Below are 18,259 nucleotides of genomic sequence, written 5' to 3' on the forward strand. Positions count from 1 at the left end.
CAAGTCATAGTGTAATAAACAGGAGACACTTTTCCTCCAGGTGCAGACTTGATCAATGAACTCCCCTCACACTGGAACATGTCTGTGAGCACACTGAAGGTCTACACATGTTCATTTGTATTGACAAGCAAAAAAGCTAGCCTGACCTCTTTTTAGCTCCAAAAGGGACATGAAGGGTACCTGACAAGGTCGGTCATCGAGACCACATGAGACCAAAACAATATCTCAGGATCAGTATCTTACCCAGGGTTGCTTTCATGGTCAGTAAGACAACAGGCTATTAGGTCGGTAATAGCACAAGTTGGTCTGCTTAATGAGCTTGGGTTGCTACTGCAACAATCTATCAGAGCTTTAACTTTATCATTAATGAAGTCTCAGACCTAATTTTACTAGAGAAAGTAAATTATATCAGGAGAACTCAGCAGAGGGGGTACAGAAACATTTTTGCATCAGCCCGGACCCTCGGCATCCACATGCTCATGAACCTGAGAAGTTGTAGCAGCTGACCCAGACAATCAATAAAGAAAATCAAAAGAAAACGTGTCAGATTTATGCACTAGGAACTCTCAAAGCTCGAAAGACAGACCATCTTTAAACTTCTAATCAAATCAAATCACTTTTATTGTCACATCACATTACTGGTACACTGGAACAGCACATGAGAGTGAAATTCTTGTGTGCAAGCTTCACAAGCAACAGGTGTGCAAAATACAAAAACATAAGAACAAAGCAAAATATAAGAATGGATAAATACATGTACAAATATAAGAGTGTATGTGCATTACTGAATATGTATTCTAAATATGTATATCTACATGTGTGTGTGTGTGTGTGTGTGTGTATACATATATATAAAATTAAATAAAAATAAAATATACGGAGGTCAGCAGTTGGAAATGTGCAAAACAAATGACATTTATGTACAGTATGGAGTGCATAGTGTCAAAATCGATAATTACAGGAATGTCGACCTGTAGATGTCCTGGAGGGAGGGAAGCTCACCTCCAATTATCCATTCAGCACACCGCACTACTCTCTGGAGAGCTTTGCAGTTGTAAGCAGTGCTGTTGTCATTCAGGTGGCAATGCATCCAGTGAAGATGCTCTCAGTGGCACAGCGGTAGAAGGTCCTGAGGATGTGGGGGCTTATGCCAAATCTTTTCAGTCTCCTGAGAAAGAAGGAGACTGTTTTGTTTGTGTGTACTGACTATGTGAGATCCTCTTCCAGATGTACACCCAGGAAATGGAAGCTGCTCACTCTCTCCACAGCAGCTCCGTTGATGGTGATGGGGGAGTGTGCTTCTCTGCACCTCCAGAAGTCCACTATCAACTCCTTTGTCTTTGCGACGTTGAGGGTAAGATGGTTGTCTCGGCAACAGTGACCTCCTCCCTGTAAGCCGTTTCATCACCTTTGGTGATAAGACCCACCACTGTGGTGTTGTCCACATACTTCACAATGATGTTGGAGTTGCTAGTGGCCGTGCAGTCGTAGGTGCAGAGTGAGTACAGGAGAGGGCTCAGTACACACTGTGGAGCACCAGTGTCCATTATGATGGGGGATGAGGTGATGCTGCCCAGTCTGACCACTTGGCGTCTGTCAGACAGGAAGTGAAGGATCCAGCTGCAGAGAATGAGCAGGTGTTCATCCGAGATTATGTTTTCTAAAAGTGGAACCAAAGTGGAGCATACAGGGAAAACTAAGTGGCCCTAATATAAAGCCTGTGGTAATCCGAAAGATCGTCCTTTTCCAAAGGTGAGAGAGAACAGTCAGTCAGAGATACACACTGGATCAAACACAGATCTGCATGTAATTTGAATCAAACATTTGTGAGAAGGACGGCTGTGCACAATGACCTACCTGCCAGCTCTTCTCCTCCATTTAACTTGCTTCTTTAGTAGTGAGTGGAATAGATTCATAAATCCTGGTCCAGAGAAGACAGAACAGTCAGTCAGGAAGAAGCAAGCAAAATATCAACAGATGTAACATTGCTATTTCCAGTTTGACACCAAGATCCAAATAATGAGTCACATGATTACACTTAGATATTTAATATAAATAAAACAAACTTGATCAGTAAAGAAGATTGAAAGAAGGATGAATGATGCTTTCAGTATTCAGGTTCTGATGTGAGCTGAGGTTTTAGCAAATATTGGATTTAAACCTGCAGGATGTGCGCTGAGTTAAAGATTAACTATAAATGGTCCAGCTCCAGTCTTTACATTTCACACCAACTTTACAACAGACAACAACAAGAAGAGGAAGAGGACTTTACACAGTGGAAGAAGGTCCATCAGTCATGGGTTTTCTCTTATTTCTGAAGCCTTGAAACCGCTCTGTAAAGCTTGCACCATGTTTTCCTGCAGAGGAAACAGACAACATTGATTCAGAGTCTCATTTAACTTGTCTTCAATCTCTGGTGCGAGTTATCAAGAATATTTGAAACATCGGAATCAGGACTGCAACCATTACTCAGTGATATCAAAGAAAACTATGGGAACCTTTCCTCATTTCAAGACAAAGCAGAACCATAAAATTACACTAACAGTTAACATTTAAATATTGTTTTATTTTAGTGTCAGTTTCAGAATGAGTGTATTAAGTGAATCTATTTGGCATCTGAGACTCAACAAAAATGGACACTTGATGTTTTCACAGCAGTTCCTCAACTAAAAGAGCAGTAGGTGGAGGAAGCTACATTTACTGACCTCTGACAGTAAGCGTCACAACTTTCTGTCTAAGGATGTCTTCACCCTGGGAGACTGTGCACATGTAGAAACCACTGTGGGTGTTTTGGGGATCCTTCAGGGTCAGACTGAGGTCTCCAGTCCTCAGTGGCTCTTCATTCATCTCTGTGCGACCTCTGTAATCCTGTCCCTGTTTTTCTAGCTGGTTTTGGCCATCCTGATAGGTGTGGACGGCGTCTTTGGCATCAGCACGCCTCCACTCGATTGTGACATCATCGGGTAGATCAAGAGTGGTTTTAAAGGGCAGCAGCACAGACTTCTTCCCCTTTGTTACTTCGACTATTTCCACCTTGTAGCCTGATAAAATACAACATGAGCTGTAAAAACAGACACAAGTTATACATTTACTGACCTCAGATGAGTTTACTGACCTCTGATACTGAGTATCACTACTTTCTGTTTCAGGATGGCTCCATCTTTTTTGTAGACGGTGCAGGTGTAGACTCCACTGTCAGTAAGTCGAGGGTAATAAAGGGTCAGAGTGAGGTCTCCGGTTCTCAGTAGCTCTTCATTCATCTCAGGGCGGTCATGATAGTCCTGGTGTTGCTCTTCATGCTTGTTTTGGCTGTTCTCATAAACAAGGACCTTCACATCTTCAAGGTCTGAACGTCTCCACTCCACTCTGACGTCCTCAAGCAGCTCAGCTGTGGTTTTGAAGGGAAGCAGAACACGCTTCACCCCCGGTGTCACCTCCACTGTCTGAAGCTCGTAGACTGAAGAAAGTAGAAACAAGTTGTACAGACAGGCAGAAGTTATGTGCTGCAGTTAATTCATATCAGTTTGATTTATGTAGTGTCAGATCCCAACAAAAGTATATCCGAGTGCTTTAGAATGAAAATAACTCTAAAATACCAAAGAGAGAACCACACTGATCAGGTAATCTCATTTGAGCAACACATGTGAAGCAAAATGATCTTTTATAAGAAGATACTTCCAATAGAAACAGGATCAAGGAGGTGTAGCCATCTTTTGGGTGGTGAGGGGGTAGAGGAATAAGATCAGAGAGACCACACATAACAAACAGGACAAATAACAAACTGCAGCAGAGAGAAGACAAAGTTCAGGACATGAACTAGTGGCGTATGAACATACAGGGAGTGAAATATGGGCATGAAAAAAATTTGTTTAGTGCATCATCGGAAACCCCCAGAGCCTGTAGGAGCGTGTATGAGGGATATAAGCAGTTCCAGGTACAATATTTATTTAATGTGAATGTTCACACAGGCACATTTGTTGGCCTTTTATGTGTATACATATAAAAGTACTCCATCTTTTGCTTTACTTTCAATGTACTTGCCAGAATAGACAAACAGACAATACAGATGTTGGGTCTGCGCTTCCACAGGCCCCGCTGGTTTAGAAACTTATTCTCATTAACGACAAACAAGACGAACATCTTTTACTTGCTACCAAGGGAGGCCCGCTTGGTGTCTCAGGAAAGCACTGAATCCAACCACAGACGACCTCGACTCAACTTACCGCCTTTTATTGAAAACAGTTACAGTACACACAAGCACCTCCCATTGTAAAACCCCCCTATGGTTACAAAAGACAAGGCACTATGTGTGTATGTGTGTGCACTTGTAAGCACGTGTATGCATGTGATTGATGATCAATCTGAAGCCGAATGTCTTGGACGCTGTATGCATTGGAGACCTGGCGCACCTAAATATATAGCAAGGTTTCTCTGGGAATGCCTGGCAGAAGTCCTGGTCTGTAAGATCTTCAACTCCCATCACCTACAGCATTCTGACTGAGACATCAGGCAGAAGAAAGAGTCCTATCGGGCTCTGTTTCCCTGTGGGACTTAGGAGGCAGCTGATGAGTACCAACAGGCTAAGCAGAACGTGGCTTGGGTGGTAGATGAAGGAAAAACTAGGATGTGGGAGGAGTTCAGAGAAGCCATGGAAAAAAAACTGTCTTGTTGGGATTCTGTCATGGGCCTTGTGTGCAGTTGGAGTCAGCAGGACTCCACTCCAAGAAGCAGAGTCTGGTTGGCTTTAAGATGGTTAACCTCCTAGGACCTGGCATCCACATATGTGGACATCACATTCTGGGTTATTTAGACCAAAATACTAAATCTTGCTCTACATACCCCTGATATCCACTTACAAGGACATTATACTGTTACTGTTCTATTGAAATTTTAAACAAATATCCTCATATGTGGCTCTCATTTTCTTAGAAACAAAAATCAGGTAAAAAGAAATCTGGTAATTTGTTGTTCGGGTCTTAGGAAGTTAAGAAGGGGGACCTGAGGGTGTGTTCCAGCTATAGGAGGATCACACTCCTCACCCTGCCTGGGAAAGTCTGTGCCAGGGTGCTGGAAGGGAGAGTCCATCCGTTAGTCGTACTTTGGATAGAGGAAGAACAATGTGGTTTTCTTCTAGGTCACTGAAACTGGACCAGCTCTTCACTCTCTCAATGATACTCTAGCTGCAGGTGAGTTTGCCCTAGCAGATGTTTAGAAAAATTCAAATAAATAGTAAAATACCTTTAACAGCAGGATTTAAATGAGTGCTTACAGAGAAACTCAAAGAAATTTCAGCCCTTGCTTTTCAAACCCATTGATTAAAATAAACCACACATTTTTTTTACTCAGTACTGAAACTGAAAGATCAAAGTTTTTGGCTTCGATCCTGAACCCACTGGTAGGCAGCTCTAAACACCACAACCAGAACACCTTGGACTTGGTAGGAAGGTGTTGGGATGAGTTTCTTTCACACTCAGTCGGAGGCACACAAAGTAATACACACATAAACCTCACACGGGCTGAGCACACACAATGAAACGTTTCTCCCACTGAACATGTGACATCCAGATGAACAGAATCAACTTTTTGGGATTTACTATAAACAGTGTTGGGAAGGTTACTTTTAAAATGTATTCCATTACAGAATACATGCCCCAAAATGTATTCTGTAACGTATTCCGTTACGTTACTCAATGAGAGTATTCTGAATACTTTGGATTACTTAATATATTATCATGCTGTTTACAACTACGTGAATGTACTATTGCTGTGATTTATTACTGTTACTGAAGGTCCACGGCTCCGAACCATAGTAAAGGGACCTCTGGCTAATACGTCGGGTTCTGTGTTGGGCTCGTAGCCGAAAAATAGCTTTACTTTGTTGTCTGGGTCAACTTTGCTTGCGAGAGACAGAGAGAGGCGTTGAAAGGCTGCTCCAACGGAACTTATTGTTTTTGGAGGAAAACACGAACACGGTGTACAGTCGAGTCTTAATAGCTTACTTACAACTGGGCTCGTCAGGCTCTCTTCTTGGCTGCAGTGGTTATTATTATATTTACATGCTTCCAGCTCCCGTTTTTGCTCGATGACAGCTCGTACTTTTCCTTTTTCTCCCTCCTCGCGCTCACAGACACATAACGGGTATGGCAGTCCATTCTCCCTGCAGCACGGACTACACTGCCTATGATGCTACATTCTTTAGAGCTATACCGGTAGCATTCTTCCTATTAGCTTAGCACAACAACAACAAAAAGGCCTCTCTCACCCAGGAAACACGCAGAGACAGAGCGTCACCCTGTAACCATGGCAACCGTAACGCTGCCGCCTGGAACAACAGAACAGCTGTCAAACAAAACCCAAACAGTCCTGACCCGCGACAATATGAAACAGGGAAGTACCGCCGTGTAATCCATTTATTTCAACAAAGTAACTGTATTCTAAATACCACCTTTTTAAACGGTAACTGTAACGGAATACAGTTACTCATATTTTGTATTTTAAATACGTAACAGCGGTACATGTATTCCGTTTCTCCCCAACACTGACTATACACATGTTAACATTGCCACTGCTAACTGCTTATTTACCTATATGTTAAGTTTAAGATGGTTATGCTTGGTCAGATGTACTACCTGTCAAAAGTTTTAGAACACCAGTTTTTTTTATTGAAAATTAAGTCGTGAAATGTTTCATTGCACTTTGAAATGAAAGTATTGTACAAACTAGAAAGTGAAGATTTCTCTGGCAGTTCACATCTTACCTTGGTACCATTTCAAGCTATTCATTGGAATTGAACGACTTGTATTCCAATAAATAACTGGAAAAAGTGGGGTGTTCTAAAACTTTTGGCCAGTAGTGCAGATTCCCTTTTTTCATGTTTTTCATACAGTCAATGGAGTCCAGAGTGTTGACAACAGGAATTGACAACATACCACAGCCTCTGTGATGTGCTTACTGACCTCTGACACTGAGCACCACCACTTTCTGTTTCAGGACTTTTCCATGCGTGGAGACGATGCAGGTGTAGACTCTGCTGTCAGTGATGCCAAGTTCTTTCAGGGTCAGACTGAGGTCTCCGATTCTCACTGCCTCTTTATTCATCTCTGTGCGACCTCTGTAAATCTCGTCCTGTTCACCTGAAACGTGCTGGCTGCTCTGAAACGTGTGAACTTTCCTGTGTTTGGAGTCTGAGCGTTTCCACTCCACTGTGGCATCCTGAGAAAGGTCATCTTTTGTTTTAAAGGGCAGCAGGACAGACTTATTCCATTCTGTCACCTCCACCGTCTCCATCTGGCTCTCTGAGAGGAGAACACAGTAGAACATGAGACAGACAGACATCAGTGAGGTTGATCCTCCATCATGTCCTCTGCTGTGTAACCAGCAGCTCCTGTTTTCAGTGTTTCTCTGACTTTGAGCTCGACTGCTTGTGTGTTGATGTGTGAGGCTGCACAAAGCGCTGCTTTGCTCTGCTATCTGCTGCTTTCTTTAATCTTCTGGATTTCTTCTGTCACACCTGCAGAAACTTACAGCGTCTACCCTTCAGCATGATGCTGGGGAATTTGTGTTTTTAACAAAGCAGTGAGTCAGCAGGAATCACAGCCTCTGCTACACAGCATGGATCAAACTTTTGTTTGGACTCTGGTTCTGTGTGTGTCACATGTGGTGTGATGGACCCTTATTTTTGTGTTGTTATATTGACAGTGGTAAATTTATTGACAAAAATTCTTGTTATGGATATGTTGCCATGGAGATCTGACATAGTACAGCCAGATGTTAAGTTCTGTAGAAGAAAGAAGCAGTGTGGAAATGAATGAGTTAATGAGCTGATACAGGGAATTAAATGGCAGATGTTATCCCATGGTTTTTTTTTTTCATTCAGAGGTCTGTGCAGGCCTTAATCGGATTCACACAGCTCCCTCAGTTCGCAAGTTTAATCAAAATGTCTGCATTTATTCATTCAAATGAAAATGTGTCAGCAGCAGTTTGATTTTGTTCAAATTTATGGAGGATCCAGAAGACAATCAAAGCTGTTCCACTCACCTCTGACAGTGAGAGACACCACTTTCTGAAGTAGGAGGCTTCCATCCTTGCTGCTGACGGTGCAGGTGTAGACTCCGGTGTCAATAATGCGGGGCTCCTTTAGTTTCAGACTGAGGTCTTTATCTCTCAGTGGCTCTTCCTTCATCTCTGTGCGGCCTTGGTACACCTCGTCCTGTTTGTCCGGCTGATTTTTTCCACTGTCATACACGTGAACCTGCATGTGTTTGGGTTCAGTGAGTCTCCACTCCACTGTGGCATCCTGAGGAAGATCCTCTGTGGTCTTAAAGGGCAGCAGGACAGACTTTTTCTCTCCCTCTGAAATCTCCACCATCAATACCTGGCTGTCTGTGAGGAAACAGAGCAGATCATGAGGTGTGCACACAACACCAACAACCAACACATCATTCTACCAGGACCTCAAAGAGAAGGTGTTTGATTGTTTCAGTGCTGAAGTCATGGAGGACAGAAAAATAAGAAGAACTGTATCCACTGGAGGTCTTTAGGGCCACAAATCTCAAGTGTTGCAAATTAGCATCAAGCCACAACTGCACAAAGCTCAGATCAATGTAGAGCTACTAACAATCATTTAGCCATGTTCACATTAGCTAGCTTCTCCTGACAGATGACACACATCTGGATGTCGGGGTTCCCCTTCCTCTGCAGGGAAATGAGTGCCCACAAAGGAAGAATAAGAGGAAAATCATTCACTCATTACTTCCTGTCCAGTTCTGGCTTACAACAACAAACCAAACAGCAGCACACACAGACACAAGGTCATCATACCTGCTGGGCATTTCATCCTTTTATATCTATAACACATGACGATCCCACTGCTGACAGCCAGGAGAGCCAAGATAGGCAGGATGCCAGAGAGGACCCAGGGCCAGGTCGGAGGACGCTCTGTGGTGAACAGAAGAAACCTGAACATGAAACATGTTGAATTCACAGCAGATTTCCTCACTCGTTCACTACTCTGTGTCCTGATCAATGAGCTCATTCACAAAATAAAATCGTTTTAGATGCAATTTTTATTTAATGTAACAAAAGTGGACCGTACAATCTACAGCTCAACTAGCAAGATGTCAGCAACCTATAAGTGAAAAGATGATAGGTTCTTACTAAGCAGACATTTTATTAGTTACAGCATGCACTGAGCTGCTGCCATGTGATTGGTTGATTAGATATTTGCATTAAAGAAAAGCTGAACAGGTGTGCCTAATAAAGTGGCAGTGAGTGTATATGTGTTGAAGTTGAATTGTGTCCCCTGCAGGAGACACTTGGACATCTCTCAGTTTAGATTTCACACCATTACAGAGTCAATGTCACAGAGCCTCACTGGACACTTTATTAGGTACACTTTGCTGGTATCCTTTTGCCTAGCTTGTTAATGGCTCAGATGTGACATCATCACTCACATGCTGCACATTTATCATGTGACTCTTCTGTTCCAGCACATACCAAGGATGCTCTGTTGGACTGAGATGTGTTACTGTGGAGGCCGTCAGAGTGCAGTAAACTCATTGTCATGTCTGAGATGATCTCAGCTTTGTTACCCTGCAGGAAGCATACACTGAGGTCATTATGGGATGGACACGGTCAGCAATAGTACTCATGGCTGTGGGGTTTAAACAATGCTCAGTTGGTATTTAAGTGGCCAAAAGTGTCTCAGGAAAATCTCCCCTACACCATCACACCACCAGCTGTCTAAGCCTTTAAGTTAGCATGGATCCATGCTTTCATGATGTTTTTACCAAACTCTGACTCTACCTCTGAATGTTGCAGCAGAAGCCAGGAAACAGATGCTACCCCTCTGTTGTCCAGTGAGTCTGTGCTCTGGTCTTAGCAGATAGATATGGCTGTAACTCAGGCGGTAGAGCAGGTCATCTACTGATCAGAAGGTTGGTGGTTCAATTCCTGGCTTCCCCTAGTCTGCATGCCAAATATCCTTGGGCAAGATATTAACCCCAAATTGCTCTCCGATGCATCCATCGGAGTATGAATGTGTGTGAATGTTACTTAGAAAGCACTTAGAACAATGTGCTTGTGCGAATGGGTGTGAGTGGTTGAATGCACAAGTTGTGTAAAGCGCTTTGAGTGCTCAGAAGAGTAGAAAAGCGCTATATAAGAACCAGTCCATTTACCAAGGTGTGGCCTTAGCCTGCAGCTGTGTTTCAGACCTTCTCTGTAAACTCACAGATGATTGGAGGGAAAATCCCTGCAAATCACCAGTTTGTGAAGTATTCAAACCAGCACTCATTGCCACATTTAGAGTCACTAAAATCATTGTTCCTTCTCCATCATTGTCCTTCCGTACAATATAAAGCGCCTTGGGGCGACTGTTCTTGTGATTTGGTGCTATATAAATTTAACTGAATTGAATTGAATCCATTCTGTTGGTTAGTTTGAACTTCCGCAGGTTGTTTTCAGCATGTCTACATGCCTAGGTGCAGTAAGTTGGTGTCATGTGACTGGCTGATTAGATATTTAAATCAATGAACAGCTTACTGGTGTACCTAATGAAGTGTCCCATGAGTGTACTTAATGGCCATGGAACCTGTATAATTCCACGAATCTTTAGTCAGTGTTTTGGAATGTGTGTTATCAGTAGGGCTGCCACGATTAGTCGACTAGTCACGATTACGTCGACTATCAAAATCGTCGACGACAAATTTAATAGTCGACGCGTCGTTTGAAGCTTTGTAAGATCACAAAAGACGCAGGAATAAGTAGTAGGATTTAAGAGTGTAATAACGGACTGAAACAGAAGATGGCAGCACTGCATGTACAAGGATGCCAGCTGCCGTTAAACCCCGAAGAAGAAGAAGCTGTGTCCCAGAATTCATAGCGCGGCCCTGCTCAGTTTCCAACAATGGCGGCAGCTAGTTAGTTTTAATATTACTCTAATTATTCTTTCTGGGTCACAAAATAAATGTTTAACATATTTTCAGGCGAGAATGTAGCTGTGTAAACCTCAAATATCTGCTCAGTTTATCAAGACACCACATATTTTCAAAAGCGCTCCGACGTTTTCGGAGACGTCTGTTACCCACTAGCTCGATAGCTAGCCGGGGGCAAGGCTCACTAGAGCCCATGAGAACACCGGACTCCCGGCAAATCATTTTCAAACCCACCGCCGTTTTTCGCTACTCAGGTTAAACATACATAAGTCACTTAGATAACTTAAAATGTTATTGTTTGGCTTTTTTCAGTATTTTATTTGTTCCTGAGTAAATCGGTTTGGCTGAGATTAAAGTTATAGTTTTTACACAGCTGAATAAACGTCAAGCAGACAGCTGATTATCAGAAGTGTGAGATGCTCGAGAATATACTCCGGTGTCCTGTTATATTTTAGATAGCAAGGAGCAGGTGGCTGAGTTTATTAAACTCCACCGAAACAATCTGCAAATTTCATTTAAATTTAATAAACTATCATATTGTCTTTATTTTTAGTTAGCACATACCTTAAACACTTAAAGCTGTAAGCTAATGATAGTTATATAAGAGCAGATGCTGCTGGTACAATAAGCTGTATGTTTTACGTCCAATGGATGATGATCTGATTAGTCGACTAATCGCAAAAATAATCGGTGACTAGTCGACTATCAAAATAATCGTTTGTGGCAGCCCTAGTTATCAGCCAGTGGTGATGTGTGAGCTCAGAGTTACAACATCTCATACTCCAGTCACACATTACTGTACACACATCATAACGACAGTACAGACGATTTCACACACTGACCTTTGACCTTCAGTTGCACATGGGTCTTGCTCTGATCTTGTCCATATTTGCGGACGATGCAGGTGTAGGTCCCACCATCAGAGACTGTAGGGTTCCTCAGGGTGAGGCTGAGGTCTCCAGTCTGCAGGGCATCGGCTTTCATCGATGTTCGGTTGGTGTAACGATGGTTCTGATCATTCAGAATATCATCTCCGCTCTCCACACGCATGTGGACTGTTGGGATCTTGAACTCATCACGGTCCCAGACCACTGCTGTGGAGCTACTGGAAACATTAACAGGTACCTGACAGGGCAGCAGGACAGACTCCTCCCCTTCATACACCTCATACACTTCCACCCCTGAGGCATGCTGGGAAACTGATAAGAGAAACAGAGTGTCGTCATTCAGTCTGTCCACAGGGTGGGTCACATGTCGGGATGAGTTCTAACAACAGGTTTTAAATTAGTACCAGTAATGACCACAGTGTGTAACACTAGAAACCTTTGAAAACATATTGAAGCCCATCAGGAGCCTCCATCAGCGCTCAAAGGTATGATCAGGAGCCAAAGAAACATCTGCTCCATGCAGACAAGTTTTTCTTGGAAGGCCTTCATGTTTGAGCAAAGGATGCTAAACCGCAGACTTCATCTATTCCAGCAACACAGCTTCATAAGAGAAGAGTCCGGCTGCTGAACCGCCCTGCCTGCAGTCCGGACCTTTCACCAGCTGACAACATCTGGAGCATCATGAGCTCAACAACAGGACGAAGCAGAGCCAGGACAGCTGAGCAGCTAGAACCCTCCATCAGACCAGAACCGCTGCTATCCTCAGCTCACAGACTGATGTTAAAGAGGACACATGGACCTGTGCTACTTTAGAGAAATTTTCCATTTTCAAACTCCAGCGCTTCTCTGAATTCCAGATGTTTCGTTTTCAGGTTTCTGTACTTGAGCATTTCTCGGGGAGCTCATATTTTTACCCTCTATGTTTTCAAAACTCCACTTTTTACATTTGAAACAAGCTCATTATCTCACGTCACTGCACACCTTCCCTGATTAACCTGACCTCAGACTCGATGTAAAGTCCTCACACATGACACGAGTCATGTTTATTTCCTTAAAAGCAGCTCATTCAGCATATGCGCTTCTCTGTCTGCTGTTAGACAAATCCTCACACACACATTTTCTGCTAATTGGCAAAAAAATTATTGCCTGTATTCAAATTGCTGTAAATGACTTGTTGGTCTAATCTAATCTAATCTGTCATAAATGATATAGAGTCATTTTAAGCCTGAACATTCCTGCCACAGGGTAAAAATCATTTTCAGTCCAGCTAAAAACACACACGGAAACTTCTTCCTGGCACACCAGCATCATCCCCTACTTTGACAGTAAAATCAGTGAAATGCAAACGTTTGATCACTGCAGATTGTGTGGGAGCATTCCTGGTCAGAGTTCAGGGATTATGGTGTATTAATGACGTAAAGCTGAGAAGAAGCAGAAGCAACACAAATGTCAACCATTTGTGTTGCTTCTGTTTGAAAGACATTAATAAAAGTTCCTACAGGTCACCCGAGATCAGCCAACCGCTTCCTTTACTGTGAAAAGGTTGTGAAACATCCTAATCATGCTCTTAAAAGTAAAAAAAAAAAACTGGGTTAACATATAAGAGTTAAAATAAACTCTGCATTCAGTTGGAGACAAAACTTCATTTGTAAAATACAAAACTACTTGTAAAACCTGGAGAGTAACAGACTAAGCTGTGACTGAGTGTGACTCATCCAGCATTCTGTTATTCACTGAGTTGAAGCAGAGACCGGTAAATACTGAAAACATCCCCCTGTGGCTGACGGCAGCCCAACTATAGACGGGTTCAAAGTTCTTACCGTGCACGAGCAGCAGGAAGGACACGAGGCTCTTCATCCTCCTGTGACAGAGACGATAACCAACTCTGCTCCACCCGACACCCAAAAACTCACACGGCTCTAACTTTCCAGCTGTAACAAGAAAGTTTTACTTTCGATTTCAACCTTCAAAGTAAAAGCTCATAGAGACGTATTCAGAGACTTCTTTATTCCATCCGAGGGGAAAGTGCTGCAGTCAGTGACAGCAGGAGCTCAGTAAAAGCTCTATTTTTATTCTCTCTATCATTCTTTTTTTTTTTAAATCGCTCTGTGTCGTAGTTTACAATTGTTACATTGTATTTTACAATTACATTGTAAATTACATTACAGTTACATTGTGTATTACAATTGTAATGTAAAGTGTTTGTAGTTTGTAAAGCTCTGTCAGTAGCGGTTTTTGATACGGGCGACACGGGCGGTTGCCCGGGGCGGCATCGTGGTGGGGGGCGGCATCACGGGCATCGGCAAAAAAAAAAAAAAAAAAAATAAAAAATTGCTCGTACTCATGCTGCCCCGACATCAGCCAGCCATATTGGGAATGGCATAGGCACCGATCGGCTTTCTATTGCCCATTTGCTGGGAGTAAGGGCGCCCTCCGTTTGCGAGGTGCGCCTGCTGCTTGCGGCGCAGAGAGGAGAGGGCGGGGCGGCGGGGGATTCTCTGGCTGGCTGGAGCGGCATCTAATAACCAACTCGCAAAATAAAACAAAATAAAAACACCAGACATCATGATACAGACTTATAATTTGCACCGATGTTTTTTCGAAATTCTGTACACGAAAAGTGAGCGTGAGAGCCCTCAGTGCGCCTGCTCGCTGCTGAAGTCAAAGTAAACTTTATTGTCATCTCCGCTACATACAGTCCAGTATATAGAGAGACGAGACGACGAGGCTCCAGTTACAGCAGTGCAAGTAAACAAACAATAAATAAAAGAAGAGTAAGAAAATAAATATACACTTTAGGACTCGGGGTAAAGGGATCAATGATAATTTAAAATTTATAATTTACAGTTTGATGATTTAAAGTCTCACACACAACCCGTCGAAAGGGGAGGGGGGCCTGCTTCTTCCAATTAGAGCACATTTCATTCATAATGTTGTAAATCCAAGCCCATTATGTATTCATGATTTGAATCCTGGGTTGTGTGAAATCCCAGAAATAAACCTTAGACAAAGTGAATCTGTGAACTAAGGTGTAGAACAGGGGTCAGCAACCTTTAACACCGAAAGAGCCATTTGGACCCGGTTTCCACGCAAAAGAAAACACTGGGAGCCGCAAATACTTTTTGACATCTAAAATGAAGATAACACTGTATATATTATTTTTTTTACTTTTATGCTTTGTGTGAACAACTAAGGTGTGTTGCTTATGAAATCCATGAAGTGCTACAGAGAAAATTACATTTTATTTATGTAATTAACACATTTTGAACTAAAATATAACAAAAGGAAAGACGCCCAGCTGAACTAAAATGATCCAGCAAACAAAAACTGTTGTCAGCCGCCACCCTTATACGATGATACGACCTGGCCAGCTCACCAGTCTAAATCAGTGGAAATCACTGCAAACATTTTAATGTTTAAAATTATTAATTCATGCATTCATTCATTTACAGAGTGGCTTTGGTCATTCTGTGTGAAACACCTCAAAACTGTTGTTCTGTGCTGCCCAACCTTTTTCGTATATGTCCAACAATATTTTTATTAAGGTGTTGTGGATAAATACAACAAAATAAAACCAGTACCAGTAACAAAAAAAAGAGGACTTATTCATAACACGCGGACCCAGGGAAACTGAGTTAATGATAAAAACATTTAAAAATGTAACGATAAAGGCCCTGAAAACCATAAATTTCCCACCCGAGCCTCAACTCTCGTGGCCTGGTACCAAACGTCTCACGGACCACTGGTCCATGGCCTGGGGGTTTGGGGCCGGTGCTGTAAAACACACGTGACACACAGATCAGCTGAGTGTTCCTGTGCACTCAGGAACCCTGATCCTCTCCTGTTCAGTTCGATTTTATTTATACAGCACCAAATCACAACAACAGTCACCTCGAGGTAAGGTAGAACCTACAATAATACATACAGAGAATCTTATGACCCGCTATCAGCAAGTGCTTTGGTGACAGTGGGAAGGAAAAACTCCCATTTAACAGGAAGAGCTCTTAAGCAGAACCAGAATCAGGTCCACCCGGTTGGGGGTGATGGAGTTGTCATATGTTGTTGTCCAGGCGAGATCCTGATTAGCGGTGGGAGCTGTGCATCTCTGATCTTCCTCTCCTCATCCTTTGAGATGTCCAACTTTTGGGTCGCCCTCGCTTCCTGCTTCCTTTTTTGGATTTGCACTGACTTTGTGCAATTTAAGATTTGAGACCACATTTCCACTTGCCCCTACACCTGTAAGCTCAGGTGGTTAAAGTTCACAGCTAAAATAAAATAAATTGAACTGATCCAGCAGAACTAACATTTTGTGTTTAATGTTAGTGAGCACAGAAGCTGTCTCTAGCTCCCCCTACAAGCTCAAACAGAACATGTAATGTCAGGTTGAGGTGATTATTTTGCTGATGGCGTTTGATTTCAGGAGTTGTTGTCAAGGTTACCTGTCAACCCATCAGATTTCTTCTTTTTTTTAAAGACCACCTGACTATAACTGACCTGAGCACACCCTGGGGACAGAAATATGAGGGAATAATATCAGGTAGTTGTGAAGGTGAACACTGAATCACCACCATCATCATCAGTTTTTGCTCATGTTTACCTGAAGGGTAAGACCTTACGTCCAAGTGGGCATTCAATGGATCAGCAGGATGTTTGTCTGGACACACACACACACACACACACACACACACACACACACACACACACACACAGTGAGAAATTGTGTGTTGACTAAAACTATAAAGGATGGTGTGTGTGTGGGTTGTTTTGGTGTTTTGGTGACACACACCTGTCCTGTGTGAAGGAGACATCAGCATAGGTGACATCTGAAAGAGGAGATGAGTCACTCCTTCCTGATAAATGAAGCAGGAAACAAAAACATATTCTAGTGAATAAACTGTTCGTTTAAAGTCCTTCTTATCTTAGTGACCTCATAGTACCATATCACCCTATTAGAGCACTTCAAATCCTTCCTTAGTTATACTGCAGTTATACAGTAGATCTGGGTTCCAGGTTCTGCTCAAGGTTTCATCCTGTTAATTATGATGATGATGATAATGATGAAAATGATTATAATGATTATTTTTTTATTGGGAGGTCAGTCAGTAACACATTGCTGTAAAATATGTTGGTTGGATGAGGTTATGTTTAATTTAATGCTTTCATGCCGAGCTGACCAAGCATCAAACACAAAGAGTACCAGCATAAACACCATATCCTGTCACAGCCACAGGTACATATAAGGTATGTAGACCACAGGATATGAAGTTTACACTTGGGCTGCTTCCTGTTGACAGAGATGAGAGCTCATAAACTTTCACATTATAAAGTATGTCAGAAGCAGATGAAACCACACAGGTCTTACTTGTTTAAACTCTAATGCAAAATATATTGTAGAGCCCAGAGTGGACATTAACACTCAGCTAAAGATTAATTAAATAATCACTTAATTCTTAAAGTACAAGAGCAAGTAAACTAAACAGTACTCTGGTCCTGCACTGGTTTAAACTCTAACAACTTAACAGAGTGAACCCTTTTATAGGCCCGTGCACTGATCATGACGGTAGAGGAGAAACAGCTGTCACATCATTTTTATTTTTATTATTATTATTGTTATTGTTATTTTTATTGTTATTGTTATTTTTATTGTTGTTGTTATTGTTATTGTTATTGTTATTATCACAAAGCATCTGAAGCACTGTTAAAATGGTTTCCCACTGCCTTTCAGAGGACGGTTTAGGAATGTGACACTGCTGCACTCTTGTAGACTCTTATATGATCCACACTGATCTGACTGCAAACTGTTAAATCTAAAAGACTTTATACCTTTTAATTTCCTATAGAGGAGCAGAGCTCCAAGCAGAACTAGAACCAGAAGAATCACAGAAACCAGACCGGCTATCATGGCAACGATGGAGGAGGAGGAGGAAAGAGGAGGAGATGCTGTCCCAGTACACGGACATGCAGAAGTATCGGGAGAGTTAACAGGAGAGGTGCAGGCTGTGGTGAGGATGAAGATGGTTCAGTCAGTTCATTATCAGGTCAGCAGGTGAGTGCTTGTCATTAAAACAAAAGTGATGTCAGTGTTCTGACCTCTGACCCGCAGAAAGCTCTGATGAGATTCTCCAAATGTGTCAGTAGAACATGAGTAGAGACCTTCATCAGACTGCTGGACATTTGTGATGATGAGCTCCGATTTAGATTCAGACCCAACATGACTTCCATTAATGAAGAAATAAGCTCTGACTGTGCCACCATTTCTCTGTCTGCAACGCAAGGTCATGTTAATTCCTGTCCTCACAGGAAGTGCAGGAATCTCCAGGATCACACGTTTATCTAACCAACAGAAACACAAACAGAGCATGACACAATGTCTTTGGAAAAACAGCAATTTTACATCCAACCTCTGGAAACATCTGCACAGAGACACAGCTGGAACAT

General features: G+C 42.4%; 2 protein-coding genes and 1 long non-coding RNA gene across 3 annotated transcripts; all 3 read right to left on the minus strand.

Annotated features, from left to right (window-relative positions):
• Positions 1-622: 622 nt before the first annotated feature.
• Positions 623-13,678, minus strand: LOC146389462 (uncharacterized). The gene is made up of 10 exons (XM_084914551.1): positions 13,642-13,678; positions 11,777-12,133; positions 8,821-8,937; positions 8,038-8,382; positions 6,957-7,295; positions 3,116-3,457; positions 2,706-3,041; positions 2,273-2,357; positions 1,858-1,921; positions 623-1,741 (listed from the first exon to the last, which is right to left on the minus strand). The coding sequence occupies exons 1-9, from the start codon at positions 13,676-13,678 to the stop codon at positions 1,879-1,881; spliced, it is 2,001 nt and encodes a 666-aa protein (XP_084770677.1). The 3' UTR covers positions 623-1,741; positions 1,858-1,878.
• A 2,002-nt stretch (positions 13,679-15,680) lies between these two features.
• LOC146389463 (uncharacterized) lies at positions 15,681-17,131 on the minus strand. Its single transcript, XR_014797607.1, has 3 exons — positions 16,608-17,131; positions 16,419-16,475; positions 15,681-16,326 (listed from the first exon to the last, which is right to left on the minus strand). It is a non-coding gene; the product is annotated as an uncharacterized LOC146389463 (long non-coding RNA).
• Positions 17,132-17,440: 309 nt separating this feature from the next.
• Positions 17,441-18,259, minus strand: LOC146389464 (uncharacterized). Its single transcript, XM_084914565.1, is given in 2 exon segments — positions 17,441-18,154; positions 18,223-18,259. Coding segments are annotated over 2 exon segments (672 nt in total). The 3' UTR covers positions 17,441-17,519.

Source organism: Perissodus microlepis, chromosome 3 (assembly GCF_051167445.1).
Source record: "Perissodus microlepis isolate ML-2025 ecotype Zambia chromosome 3, ASM5116744v1, whole genome shotgun sequence".
In the NCBI taxonomy this organism is placed as follows: domain Eukaryota; kingdom Metazoa; phylum Chordata; class Actinopteri; order Cichliformes; family Cichlidae; genus Perissodus; species Perissodus microlepis.

Excerpts from the sequence above, each read along its gene's own strand:
- LOC146389462 (XM_084914551.1), bottom strand. The coding sequence starts at position 13,678 with ATGAAGAGCCTCGTGTCCTTCCTGCTGCTCGTGCACG. Across the intron at positions 7,296-8,037 it reads GGTGTCTCTCACTGTCAGAG|AGAGCCAGATGGAGACGGTG; the intron begins GTGAGTGGAACA and ends TTCTCCTCTCAG. Across the intron at positions 1,922-2,272 it reads GATGGACCTTCTTCCACTGT|GATTTATGAATCTATTCCAC; the intron begins GTAAAGTCCTCT and ends TCTCTGGACCAG.